At 45.1% G+C, this 13,254-nt stretch overlaps 1 protein-coding gene across 2 annotated transcripts; it reads right to left on the bottom strand.

Annotated features, from left to right (window-relative positions):
* Positions 1-1,215: 1,215 nt before the first annotated feature.
* Positions 1,216-12,694, bottom strand: csnk2a2b (casein kinase 2, alpha prime polypeptide b). 2 transcript variants are annotated; one of them, XM_071913980.2, is made up of 12 exons: positions 11,659-12,694; positions 10,916-11,027; positions 9,863-9,964; positions 7,984-8,034; positions 7,684-7,743; positions 7,385-7,468; positions 6,541-6,651; positions 5,999-6,100; positions 5,332-5,432; positions 3,833-3,981; positions 2,844-2,927; positions 1,216-2,069 (listed from the first exon to the last, which is right to left on the bottom strand). In XM_071913980.2, exons 1-11 carry the CDS (start codon positions 11,760-11,762, stop codon positions 2,851-2,853), a joined length of 1,053 nt encoding a protein of 350 aa, XP_071770081.1. In that variant the 5' UTR covers positions 11,763-12,694; the 3' UTR covers positions 1,216-2,069; positions 2,844-2,850. The 2 variants fall into 2 exon arrangements, with proteins under 2 accessions (XP_071770081.1, XP_071770088.1); XM_071913987.2 differs by lacking the exon at positions 7,984-8,034.
* Between the last annotated feature and the right edge of the window lie 560 nt (positions 12,695-13,254).

The raw sequence follows: 13,254 nt of genomic DNA, 5'->3' as shown, positions 1-13,254 counted from the left end.
GACTTGGCTGCGAACTCTGAACAATATCAGGTTGTAAAGGCGTTACACAACTCAAACTCAGCTTTCATACACACACACACTCGCTTACACACTCAGTTCATCGGCTGATTGGTCTCAGCCGCTCTCCTTACATGGGCTCAGTGTCTGCTCTGTTATAACATATAGGGGCGGGGGGGGGGGGGGGGGGGGGAGGCTGTGTACTACTGTTACTGTACTTGTGACGACAAGGGTCAGCTTTTACAGTCCAGACGTCACTTGGAAAATTTTAGTCTTGGGGGTTAGTTTTCAGTTGGGTTTATGTATTGGGGAAAAGGTTACAGGTTAGGGGTTAGTGTAGGCAATGGAAAGTTCTCCCTAGGTACACAGGACATGTACATTGTATGTGTATGTGTGTGTGTGTGTGGCATGCTGACGCACTCAGGGGCGGTCTTATCATTAGGCAAAGGTAGGCGAAAGACCGGAATAGACAAGAAGAATGAACACATTTTTCATCAATTTAAAAGAAACTGACTTACTGAAAAATAGCCATTTTTGTTACAGTAAAAATGATTTCAATCCCGAGTCATGCCCCCCCCCCCATGTTTGCATTTGCCTAGGGCCCCCAAATCACTAAGTCCACCCCTGGACGCACTTAAACCTAAATGGGATTGTTGCTGAAAGGAGAAGCCAAGTTATTCAGCTGAAATTCTAATACTGTTTGGAAATTAATCAAATGTTAGTAACCTGTATAAAACAAGACATTCCCATCAACCAATATTCATGCTATGGGGGGATTCAGGAGGGACTACATCCTCTCTATAGGGTTAGACCCAGATATTGGTTTGTTGATATTATATAGGCCTTTTATTAAATATATGGGCCAGTCAATGTTGTCTACCTCAGATATGATGTAGGTTCGTCCCTGTACGAACCTACAACCTACAAACCTACAATGATGTTTTATTAAGTGATTTTTCAATATTTGCTGCAAATTTGTCCTTCATTTGAAGACAATAATGAATCCCAGAGATTCCCTGAAATTTTATAGGTGTGGTGGGTCACCCTGCCTTAAATAGCCCTAATGGAATTTAATTAGTATGCTTTCAGTGGAGAGTTTTAGTGTCCCATGATGGTCTAAATGCCTGTTTCAGAGGTTTTCCCGAATTTGAATGCAACACACACGCACGCGGCCGACGTTAGCCAGCAACACATTTCACTCACGACAACAGGCAGGAGTTCATCTAAATAAAAATCATTTATTTTTCATTAATATTATTATTATTATCATCATCATTATCATCGTCATTCTATCTAGAGAGAGAGTCCACCATGCCACTTTCAGAACTGGAGTAGTGTTAAGACGTCTGTCTGTCTGTTGGGGGAGGGAGGGAAGGGGGGTGGGGGGCTCAGGTCGGGACGGGGACAGACAGACGAACGGAGGGATGGATGGATGGATTTTGGGGGGGAGGGGGGGGATTTACAGGCTCACACTCCTGTTCATTCTCCATGCTGATTCAAACGAAGAGGGATGGATATAAAGGAAGTATGGAGGGATGAGAGAGAGAGATAGATAGAAGGGGAATGAATTGTCTTTAAAAGTAGTTTTTCCTTGTTGACCTACATGAGACTGAGTTGGGACAGAGAAGAGGGGGAGGGGGAGAGGGAGAGGGGGGAAGAGGAGAGGGGGAGGGAGAGAGAGAGAGAGAGAGAGAGAGAGAGAGAGAGAGAGAGAGACAGCTTCAAGCTCATTGGTCAGGCTGCTTGACAGGGAACCAGGACAAGCCAATCACAGACTGATACAGAGGAGGAGGGTGTATGTATAGGTGTCTGCATGTGTGTGTGTGTGTGTGTATAAGGGGTGTGTTTGCATTGGTGTGTGTATAGCTGTGTGTGTGTATATGTGTGTGTGTGTGCGTGTGTGTATATATATATATATATATATAGGTGTGTCTCGGTGTGTCCATAAGCACATATCTGTGAGTGTGTAACTGGTCAGCGTTACTTTGATCCATTGTCACTGTACACTTGTCAAAGTTACTGTCACAACCGGGTACAAAGTTGAGGTAACAAACATCCTTCTTCTTCCTCTTCTGTAGGGGAGGGAGGGAGGGAGAGAGAGAGAGAGAGAGAGAGAGAGAGAGAGAGAGAGAGAGAGACATAATTAGAAAAACCATGGCATTTCTTTCCAGTTCAGAATCCATTTTCAGAGGCCAGATGTCAGATTTTCTCATTGATCTACTGCTTTGTGAAACAAGGCAACAGTCAACAGTCGTCCCCAGGAATGATGCAGTTGCCCTCTGAGCCAATCAGTAACAACTACATTGTTTAGACTTGCAATAGATCAATAAAAGCATTAGCTATAACTATGTCTGAAGCTAACACTCATTATTTTCCTTTAGAGTTTTCCTCCAATACAGATGTTATATTTTAAGGTGGATTTTGATCAGTTTTGAAGCCTCAATGGAAAAAAAGAAAGGTAGCCATAACATAGCTAAGCATTTCAGCATTATTTTTCTTGTTTGTTTTTAAATACGATAAGGCAACATCCGCACCATAGTTACAAAAGTTAACAAAATATTAAGTCCATAAAACATGCCATTTTTATTGGTGTGATGAGAACACTACTCTGGTCTATTGTAGTGTTCCCCATGGGCCAGTCAATGTAATTCTGAAGAGGCTAGGGCGCAGTGGTGAAATAAATAATTCACCCAAGATTTGTTAAAATTGAGTCTGGGTATTGTGCGTGATAGACAAACAAATGAACAAACACACAGACTGATCGTAGCACATTCTTCCCTGACAGTAAGAGAGAATTTCCTACATGGGCCGCCTTTAAAATCGGTGTTGCTTATCCAGAAAGTTACCTGTGTTTCATCGGGCTGTAGTGTTGCCACTGGAAACCATGTTGTTGTCAGAGTTGGACAGAGACTGCTCCTTCACTACTGGGTCTGCAGGAGGAGAGGAGAGGAGAGGAGAAGAAGAGGAGAGGAGAGGAGAGGAGGGCAGAGGAGAGGAGAGGAGAGGAGGAGAAGAGGAGAGCAGAGGAGAGGAGGGCAGAGGAGAGGAGAGGAGGGCAGAGGAGAGGAGAGGAGAGGAGGGCAGAGGAGCGGCGAGGAGAAGAAGAGGAGAGTAAAGGAGAGGAGGGCAGAGGAGAGGAGAGGAGAGGAGGGCAGAGGAGCAGAGAGGAGAAGAAGAGGAGAGTAGAGGAGAGGAGGGCAGAGGAGAGGAGAGGAGAGGAGGGCAGAGGAGCGGAGAGGAGAAGAAGAGGAGAGTAGAGGAGAGGAGGGCAGAGGAGAGGAGGAGAAGAGGAGAGGAGAGGAGGGCAGAGGAGAGGAGGGCAGAGGAGAGGAGAGGAGAGGAGAGGAGAATAAGAATGAAAGTGAATGACTGAAAAAGAGACAAAGCTGGCAAAACTAGCCTATTTCCGATTGAATAATGAATGTTCTGAAACTAGAAAAAGCACGCCAGGAAATTCATTTTTGAGGGACATTAAGTCCAAAGCATCACCAGTGTGTTTAGTAGCAGCTATGATGCATATTGTACTTGTAACCCTGTTCTGTATTAAGGTAAGAGTAGACAAAGAAGCCTGTCATTGCATGTTGAAACAAATAAGCCTGCTGATAACCATATTTAGGATATTTATTGTTATATATATTTTTTTTTATTTAAGATTTTTTAAATGTATATAACCGATTTGAAGAACTTGTCAGAATTTGGACCTGTGGATACCCTGAAGAGAAGTCTGGCACTGAAAAATATTACAAAACCTTCACCTACACACACTCACGGCATCTGTGTGTGTGTGTGTGTGTGTGTGTGTGTGTGCATGATATTATCTGTGTGTAACTCTTACAGAAGTAGGGGTGCTCCATGGCCTCTGTGGCCGTCAGTCTCTGTTGGTGGTCGTAGCGCAGCAGCTTGTCCAGCAGGTCCAGCGCTTCAGGACTCACCAGGTGCTGGTTCTCCGTCTGCACAAACTGCTCCCAGCGCTTCCTGCTCTGCCTGCAGGGACACAGCACAGTCTGACAGGCAGCCTGCACCACTTCTGACAACACTACTGCTACTACTACTAATAATAATAATGATGTGATACTTTATTGATCCCTGTAAGGAAATTCACTTTTCCCTTGTCCCCACTCCACAGTGTGAAACACTGTACAGTCCAGATTTTTGTTTTATTCTTATTACTATATATCAACAGAGAAATTCCAACAATCAGAACTGCAGATTTTGTTCATGATGCCCATTCAGTTTGGTTACTTACTTACATTTACTGTATACATGTGAACCAAGAAATATGTATATATATATAGTATATTCATTACAATGGCTGCATTGCGCACAGGTGAAACTCCATCAGTGTTGCATTTATTTTAATAACATGCACTGGCGATAGCAATCCAGAGGGGCGCTGTAGTGTTATCTTACTAGCTCCACTGCAGGGATGAAGAAGAACATCGAGCTTTTAACTGCTGCTCAAAGCAGCGTCACTTTAAATGAACTATCATTATCATCCAATAATTCTTTTCAGTTTTATATTAAAGCAATAATTATTCTGTTTTGTATGGAAGTCTTAATTTACTGGATTAAAGATAATTTTGCATACCATATTATTTGCATCCCATATTATTAGTCCTTATGTTATCAATCACAATCAAGATTTACTGAGTACTACAACAGAAACCAGGGTTCAATTTGCTCCTGGACCTGTTCCTCTGAGTTTGTTTATTGTCCAGATGATGAATGTCCATGATTAATAGTCTGGCAGCAGGGTCCACCACTGATTAATGATTGTGGGGCAAAACCATGTCTGGGTTCCCACATTTTTAGCAAATCACTTTCTAGGCCACTTCCGAGATTATTATTGATGAAACTGCGACTCGGGAACGTGGCGGCACCTAATATAGTCAACCTGCGTAAAGGGATCCGTTGACATTTAGAAAATGAGTCGGTTATTTTTCTTCACCAGACACATCGCACCGGGGGGAAACGTTTCTTCATTTGTCCTCCGCTTTCCTTAACTGGCTTGTTAGCATCCACAACATTCCTCATTTAAATCAATGGGCTACTGTGGCTGCAAGCTACTGATCTCCTGCAGAGAAACTAATACTTTCTCTTTCCTCCACCACAGGCAGGTCAGAGGTCAGCTACAGGAGCTGGTAGGGATTCAGTGTCTTGCTCAAGGACACTTCAGCAGGGAAGACGGTTGTCGTCGTAACGATCTTGCCACCCGCTACGCCACCCTGCTGCCCTCAAGATATTTATAGCCTGTATACTGATTTGAGACTAGAATGTGGTGGAAATCGCAGAAGAAACCCACTCTGAGTGCTTTCCATGTCAGCGTCTACTTACTGTCCCAGCAGGTCTTTGAAGCGTGGGTCCAGTTCGATGTGGTATTTACGCAGGTAGCCGAACAGCTCGTCTGTTCCCAGGACCTTGGCGATCCGCACCAGCTAGGAAGCACAACAGACCAGGGTCAAACTCTGTGGCAGATGTGTTGATGTGTAAAAATAAATGTTAAAAGTGCTCTGTGTAGCATTTTTAAAAATCAATATACCATTGTCAAACTAATTGTGATTAATGACCTTGGTCAAATGACCGTAAGCAAATGAGACCATGGTGGAGACAATTGGTAGCCTCTATTTGACTGCAGTTGTATTGTTAGTGTTTCTCAAAATTAAGACCGCATTTCCCATAAACACCATTCCTTCTTGCTGCAAAGAGGATGTTGCTACTTGCAATCCAGTAGATTTCCTGCCAAATAGAGGCTGGTAGAAGCTGCCAATCCTCTCGGTGGTGGTCTCATTTGTGTATGGTAATGCACTTTAAATAATTGTCAAATAAGACTCAAATGTCAAATGAGTCAATTTCCTTTGTGGTCTTCAGTACGTGTCTGTGTGCATGTCTGCACTAAGAGAAATCAGTAATCAATAACCACTTGGAATCAATCAATTGGCTCCTTCAATATAAATATCTATAGACTATCTCTAGTGTGTAGGAGTAGCAGCTGTGTTGGTACCTGGTCATAGTTGTCCTGTCCATGGAAGAAGGGCTCTTTCTGAAAGATCATACTGGCCAACATACAGCCCAAGCTCCACATGTCTAGACTGTAATCATACATCTGCAAAACACACACACACACACACACACACACACACACATCATGAAACAGCACTGCAAATCTGTTAAGTGATGAGAACACAGACACCAAAATCATCCATGTGTCCCCAGTGTGACAACATTTACAACAAGTTCATGTTCGGCATTAATGTGTGTGACGGCCAATTTTTGAAAAAGCAGAAATGTATACATATATTCTTTGTGTCTGTATGTATGAGAGAGAGAGAGAGAGAGAGAGAGAGAGAGAGAGAGAGAGAGAGAGAGAGAGAGAGAGAGAGAGAGAGAGAGAAAGAGAGAGTAAGTGCATTTCTTCTTTTTTCAAGTGTGTATATAAAGCCTGGTTCTGGGACAACAGAAAAAGGTGTTAATTGGTGAACTGGTTAGAGGTGTGTGTGTGTGTGTGTGTGTGTGTGTGTGTGTGTGTGTGTGTGTGTGTGTTACCTGGTAGTCCACCAGGAGTTCAGGGCCTTTGAAGTATCGTGAGGCCACTCTGACGTTGTACTCCTGGGCAGGGTGGTAGAACTCTGCCAAACCCCAGTCTATAAGACGTAGCTGTGGAAACACATCATTTACCCTTAATTCAGATAAGTTTGACAGTTTTCAAACTGGATGTAAAAAATAAAAACAATTTGAAAAAGTCATCAATTGTTTCCCAATGTGGCCTTTGGTGTAGCAACACATGCTGTTATAGCTCATTGTGTGTGTGTGTGTGTGTGTGTGTGTGTGTGTGTCTGTGATAGACCGTAAAGGTGTGGTGCACATACTATAGGTATAATTCCCTCCCATGTTAGCCTGCTGCCCCCTGCTGGCCAAGGTTGGAAGTCTGTTTTTCAGTTTAATACAGTGTAACGCAGTGGATAATATGGCATTAATACTGCTAAAGTTAAAAGCTTTCATTAACTGGATATAGGTTGAATCACTGTTGTGTTATAGTAATCAGTGATAGAAAGTAGCAGAACGGACATTTATTTATATGAAAATGTCATGGACTATTACAGTATTTTAAGGATCTTACTCCCACTATATCCACAGACATTACAGGACCTCCAAAGCCTCTGCCAGTGCATTACCAACTAACTATGATCTCCTAACTAGCGCCTTTTCAAAAGGGAACAGCATAAATAAAGACATGGAGAGTGGGATGGAGAGCTTAAAAGCCAGAGAGGGAAAAAAAGAGGTTGAAATAGTGGGGAGCGATATGGGAGAAAGACGGTATTCACAGTGTGTGTGTGTGGGTGTGTGTGGAAACAAAACAAACAAAAAAAAGATAAAGAGCGCCACCTACCTTTCTCATCTGGTGGTCGATCATCACATTGTGGGGTTTGACGTCACGGTGCATGATTCCCATACTGTGACAGTAGTCCAGAGCCTGGGATGCACACACACACACACACACACACACACACACACAATGTCAGAGACAGCGAAACAAATATGTGCATACACAATTTTTAGAAGCTCTTAATCAAACATTCTTACAGTCATACACACAAGTAGGGGACATTTGATGTGTGTGTTTCAGTCAAATTTTTAAAACTGACAAAATGTTAACGTTCCACTCCATGTAATGTAAACCAGTCTCACCTTCAGTAGTTCATACATGTAGAAACGGATATCAAAATCTGTCAACTTCTGGTACAACTCCTGCAGGGGAAAAATAAATCTGCATAAGGATTTGAGCACGAAACACACATTCACACACACACACACACACACACACTGTTGCTGAACCCGCACAATATGCCCAAAATCATCTGAAAGAAGAAAGCAAGAAAGAAAGCCGCTGCCCCTTGCAACATGTAGCAAAAGGATATTCAAGATGGCCGCCGAGCCCCAAGCCCAGAAGCCCCCAAAAGCATGCAGGAGGAGAGGTGATGATTGTACCTTGAAGTCTGTGTTATTGATGCATTCAAAGACCAGCGCTGGAGTTCTGGACTGCACAGCCACCGCAGAGAGGCAGAAAGGAGGGAGGACAGGGGGGGGGTCAGAGAATTGAGATTTCATTGAAATCAATGCAAAATCATACACCATTGAAATCAGAGCTGGGGTCGGTTCATCTCCGATTCAATCAAATCAGATCACCTCGTTCATCGCAGATTGGACAGCCTCTGCATGCTAAAGGTAGTTTACAGAAAATGCATCAGAAATCCTGCAGGGTTTCTACCGAGGCTCTGATGTAAAAACACCACGACTTTTCCCTGACTTTCCCCTGACTTTCCTTAACTAACTTGGAGAGCCTCCATGACCTAGAAAACGTATTCCTTTCTGGTTTGTTGATGTTGTTTTTTCAGCTCAGAAAAGTTCTAAAGGCGTAAACAGTCTGATTTTGGGCTGCTGCGGAGAGAAACAGCTGAAAAACACCATCTAACGCAATAGCTGTGCAAAACTATTCATAAAAAAAAAAAACCATTCTGGTATATTCCTGTAGAGTGACCAATTTATAAAACTCCCCGACTTCCCCCGGACAACTCATCAAATTCCCTGACTTTCCCTGCCTGGAATACACCTCTCTTAATTTCCATGATATTCCAGAAATTCCTGGACGCTGGAATCTTTCAATCCAAATCACAAAATGAGGAACAGCAAAATTGGAATTACAATGTTTTTTTTCTCCCCACATGCCAGCAGAGATAGGCTACACCCCCCCAACGACGGCAACGTGAAAGCAATCACCGCACAAAGAAAGCTTGTCAGGCCGATAATAATGATCCAGTCAGTCAATATAATCACAGTCAGTCCCTGTCTTTGGGTCATTTGCAAGACCCATCGCCGGTCTCAACACCCGTGATTTTGTTTTTTTAAATCATCATAGCACTATGGGCAGGAGCTTACTTGTGCTGCATCACCCATACGTGGCATGGATGTAACGTAGCCATTCGATGACATGCTGCAAGGAGAGCCAGTGTTTCAGATTGAGTGTGTAGCGAATGGGAACGCCTCTAAATAATTCATTATTCAATCACAGGTTGTCTAGTTGACTTGTAGTTTGGATGATGATTTGTCTTTTTGCTGGAAAGAAATATAAACTACTCCTGTGTTTCACAATCTGACTGGTTGATAAACAAGCTTATAAACAAAAATGTGCAGCGAAATCGGTATTTCATGCAAAACTGGGCTTATTCTAATGCCCATAAAACAGTAATTCATGCAAACACTGAGCGATAAAGTGACACGAACACAGACACCAAAATCATCCATGTGTTCCTGGTAGATGATTGGCTCTGGTGCTCCATGCTAACACTTTAGCTACACTATGTTGAGTGATAGTAGGCGACTAGCATTATCTCAAAAGTGAGAAAATGAGAACTTGTAGCAGCTCTAAAGCTAAATGATATGTAATTGATATGCAATTTTTAAAAATACGCAGCCAAGTCTGGCAGTTTTGTGTAGGAGACTGGTAAAATTGACACAAAATATGATATAAAAATAAGGCGCAATTTTGAACTAGCAGGGACTACTTTCCCTATTTCCATAGGAAGCGAAGGTGTTGTCATCACTTAACAGGTAAGTTGACCAATAGACCAAACTCACAAAAGCATTGCACTGCATTCAGAATTTAAAGAAATCTCTATGAGGGGGTTCCTGGTTTCATAAATTGCGTGTATTTTCAACATCAGGAGTCCAAATCCCGCTTTTACCGTTTGGTGCATTTCAATCCCTTACCCTCCTGTATCTCTCATCCATATTTTCTCTAAATAGACCAGAAATGCCATAAAAAAATATCCAGGGCCACCAGAGAGAGTAAGGAGACAGGAGAGCCTACCACAGGGTCTTTGACTGTGTCCACCAGCCGGATGATGTTGGTCCCTCCTCGCAGGTTCTCCAGGATCTTGATCTCTCGCTTGATCTTCTTCTTCTTGACCGGCTGATCGAACAGGGGAAAGCAAGGCATCCATAAAGATTACATTAAGAGGTGCCAGGGGAGAAACCGCCCGATAATAATCGCACCAAGAAGTGAAAGCAGACAAAGTTTGCCTGCGTACTATTTCTGACTCCGTCCCCATCGTGAACCTGCTGACTCGGCTGAATCTGCGAGCGCTGCTGCTCCTGCATTCTTCAGCATCGGCCTGTCAATCTTAGTTATCTCCGAGACAGCTAGGGGGGGGAGGGGGGGAGATGTTTAAAATTAAATGACTGACAGATATGTAGAAAGAGAGTGGCTTTGACTCTGTGCCTTGCTAACTAGTACGAGAGGTTTCCAACTCCCTCAGCCGCATCACGAAGATGTGATTGGCAATGCACCTATTTATTTATTTTTTTTTGAGTGGTTGTAATCCCCGTTTTAACACTTGGGACAGATGCTCATTCAGTAGGATGACAGTCATGTGGAGCTGCATCTGCGATTAGAGAGCCATTTCCACCACAGGCGCTGGCCGCAGGCAACAGAGACCGCGCTAATGGTGTTTAATTTATCGATCGATCCGCATTGATCCTACGGGGATCGATGCAGTATCATATCGTTGTGAATAAACACCCTCATTCAAAAGGTTTTGGACTAGATAGTGTGGGAGTCACTGGAAGAAAAAGAGCTCCAACTTTTTTATTCCCTCTCTAGAATTCCAATATAGTCCCATACAGGCCCAGCGCCCATGAAAACCATTCAAAATACACTGGAGGAGTCATTTGTCATATTACAAACAGTGCAATTAGGAATTTGTTCAATCCCTCTGACACACATTCATGTACACAAATTTCACCAGAGGGGTCAGAGCAGAGGGCCGGTCAGGGGCTAGTAGGACATTCAGCGTTTTACTCAAGGACAATTCTACAGTGGGCGCTGTGGGGATCCAACCTGCCCGAGGTTTGAGCTGCTCACCTTGAGGATCTTGACCACCACCTTCTCATTGTTGGTGATGTTGATGGCCTCGAACACTTCGCTGTACTTCCCTCTGCCCAGCTTACGGACCAGCTGGTAGTCCTCCTGGTTGCTGTGGGGACAGAAGAGGAGACAGGCAGTGTGTGTGAGAGAGGCAGAAAAAAACTCTATAGGGAATTCAAATCAATGCAATATCATGTACATCTCATGCGATGCAGTAGCATAGGAATGTAAGGCCCTGCACCATGTCCACTGAGAAATGATAATTGTTATATAGGTCTATAAAGAAACAGAGGATGGACATGGGGGAGGAGATGGGGTTAGGCGGTAGGAAGGAAGCAAAAGTGTCAGAATGAGTGTAGATCAGCCGGATAGAGGGGTGGAGAGAGAGAGAGAGAGAGAGAGAGAGAGAGAGAGAGATGGGAGACTAGACCACCATATGGTGATCATCCCCTCACACCTAGATGCACAATAATAGTTTCTCATCTGCTACCCTCTCTCTCTCTCTCTCTCTCTCTCTCTCTCTCTCTCTCTCTCTCTCTCTCTCCTACACAAACACACGCTCACATGCACATAGAGATGAGAAGAGAATAGGACCCATTATCTGCTGTGGCTGGGCATCACATGCATGCAGTTAAAGCAGACTACAATAGAAAGTCCACTACTGCTTAAGCCCAATCACAGTAGGTCAGCGGAGGTCTTTCATGCATTAGATTCCCCCTTCTGTTTCGGTGTGTCCTCACCTCCAGCTGGGTACGTGAGCCTCGTAGTCCCAGTACTCCCGGCTCTTCAGCGTGTTGACGTCTGCGTACACACGGGACTTGCTACCGGCCGCTGGACCCGGCATGGCGAGACCCGTGGCTCGGGCGCTGCGTGCGGGCGAGTGGCGGTCACCGAGATCTGGGTGGAGATCACGGGCAAACTGGGGGGCCGGGGGGGGGGGGGGGGGGGAGGGGGTAGAAGGGCAGACCGATAACGAGATCGTCTGTGTGTATGTCAGGTCGAACAGGCCAGCCAGCTAGCTTCCCTCAGGCGATGGAGTCAGACAGAGAGAGAGGGAGGGAGGGAGGGAGGGAGGGAGAGACCCAGAGATGCCTGCCGGCCTGCCGGGGAGCGCCGCTGTCAGTGCCCGCCGAGCAGCGCTCGCTGGTCGGATTGTCAGAAGCAGCAGAGCCGGTGAGGCTCGAAGGGGCTGTCGGTGGTTCAGAGAGGGAGGATAGTGCAGCTGTTACAGACGGGGAGGGGGAGGCATTGGGGTGCTGAGGTAGACGAGAAGAAACGTCCGTTGGTTAGCTTAAATTAACGGATTTCATCAAAACGGAGCCATAAAAGGCCACGGAGGGGGGTTAGTAATAGAAATGTCACGGGTTAAAACTCCGAAGCCACTCTCCTAACGGGCCCTAAATCCGAAACGTGAAGGAGCAACGGGGTGGGCTTCCTGCGCTAGCCGGGACCTCGTCGAGCCGATGGACGAGGGAAAATCCCACTCGGTGGTCCGGTGGTATCAATCAGTTGCTGATGTGACAGGTCGGTAGCGGTGGTCGGCCGGAGAGAGAGGGGGTGGAGTAGGAGAGATCGATGTTGTTAGCTAACGTTAGCCCGCGATGCTACCTCAGCGCGGAGATGTCGCACCGACGGTGAGCGCTCGGCGCCGTGCACCACCGGCGGAGCCCGCGGCATGTGCGGCTGTACGGGCAAGCAGCGCCTCAGATCCCCGGTAAGAAGCCGACGGAGGTCCGGGATTCGGGGCTTTCTTCTGCAGAGACCTCCCCGGTCGAGACCGCAGGGAAGCGGATTGCGATTGAAGAGCAGCGAGCCACCCGGATGTGAAAGCCGTCGCCGGGGTCAAGTTGTGGAATGCGATATGCGATTTAGCGGCGGGGAAACAGCGCCGTCTAGTGTTGAGGAGATGCGGCAGGGGGTCCGGACCTTTTCGTACCAGGGACCAGGGACCCGAATAGATCCTGCTTTAGACCACATGACCCTTCTTTGATAAGTATTTTGTCCCAAGGAACTCCATTTCTTTAGATTTATGTTGTTAGATATGACTGGCACAGAATTATATAACGGTCTGTACTCTGGATGGGATGATAACCACAGAGAGGAGAGTGGAACCTATAACCAAAACAGTCGTCCTTATACATTCTGTCATTGTGCCAACATCCAGCGAATTATATGATACAATTACATGAAATTCAACTGTTATTAGTGTGCTGCTTGCTTCAGCTATTTCTTCATTCTTCACTTCTTCTTACGGACACTTTTTTGGTGTCTATCAATGCCAACTTTTCTAATGTTCAGCTAGTGATGCTGATGTATGCTTGTATTATTGATTGTGT

Source organism: Centroberyx gerrardi, chromosome 4 (assembly GCF_048128805.1).
Source record: "Centroberyx gerrardi isolate f3 chromosome 4, fCenGer3.hap1.cur.20231027, whole genome shotgun sequence".
Lineage (NCBI taxonomy): Eukaryota > Metazoa > Chordata > Actinopteri > Beryciformes > Berycidae > Centroberyx > Centroberyx gerrardi.
Note: the sequence above shows the minus strand (reverse complement) of the source record. Positions and strands in the feature narration are given on the sequence as shown.

What these genes read in the sequence shown, in the direction of transcription:
- csnk2a2b (XM_071913980.2), bottom strand. Translation starts at nt 11,762, where the DNA reads ATGCCGGGTCCAGCGGCCGGTAGCAAGTCCCGTGTGTACGCAGACGTC. An exon ending in TCGACCACCAGATGAGAAAG is followed by an intron (nt 6,652 to 7,384) that starts GTAGGTGGCGCT and finishes GTGTTTCCACAG; the next exon opens with CTACGTCTTATAGACTGGGG. An exon ending in TTCAAAGACCTGCTGGGACA is followed by an intron (nt 3,982 to 5,331) that starts GTAAGTAGACGC and finishes GTGTCCCTGCAG; the next exon opens with GCAGAGCAGGAAGCGCTGGG.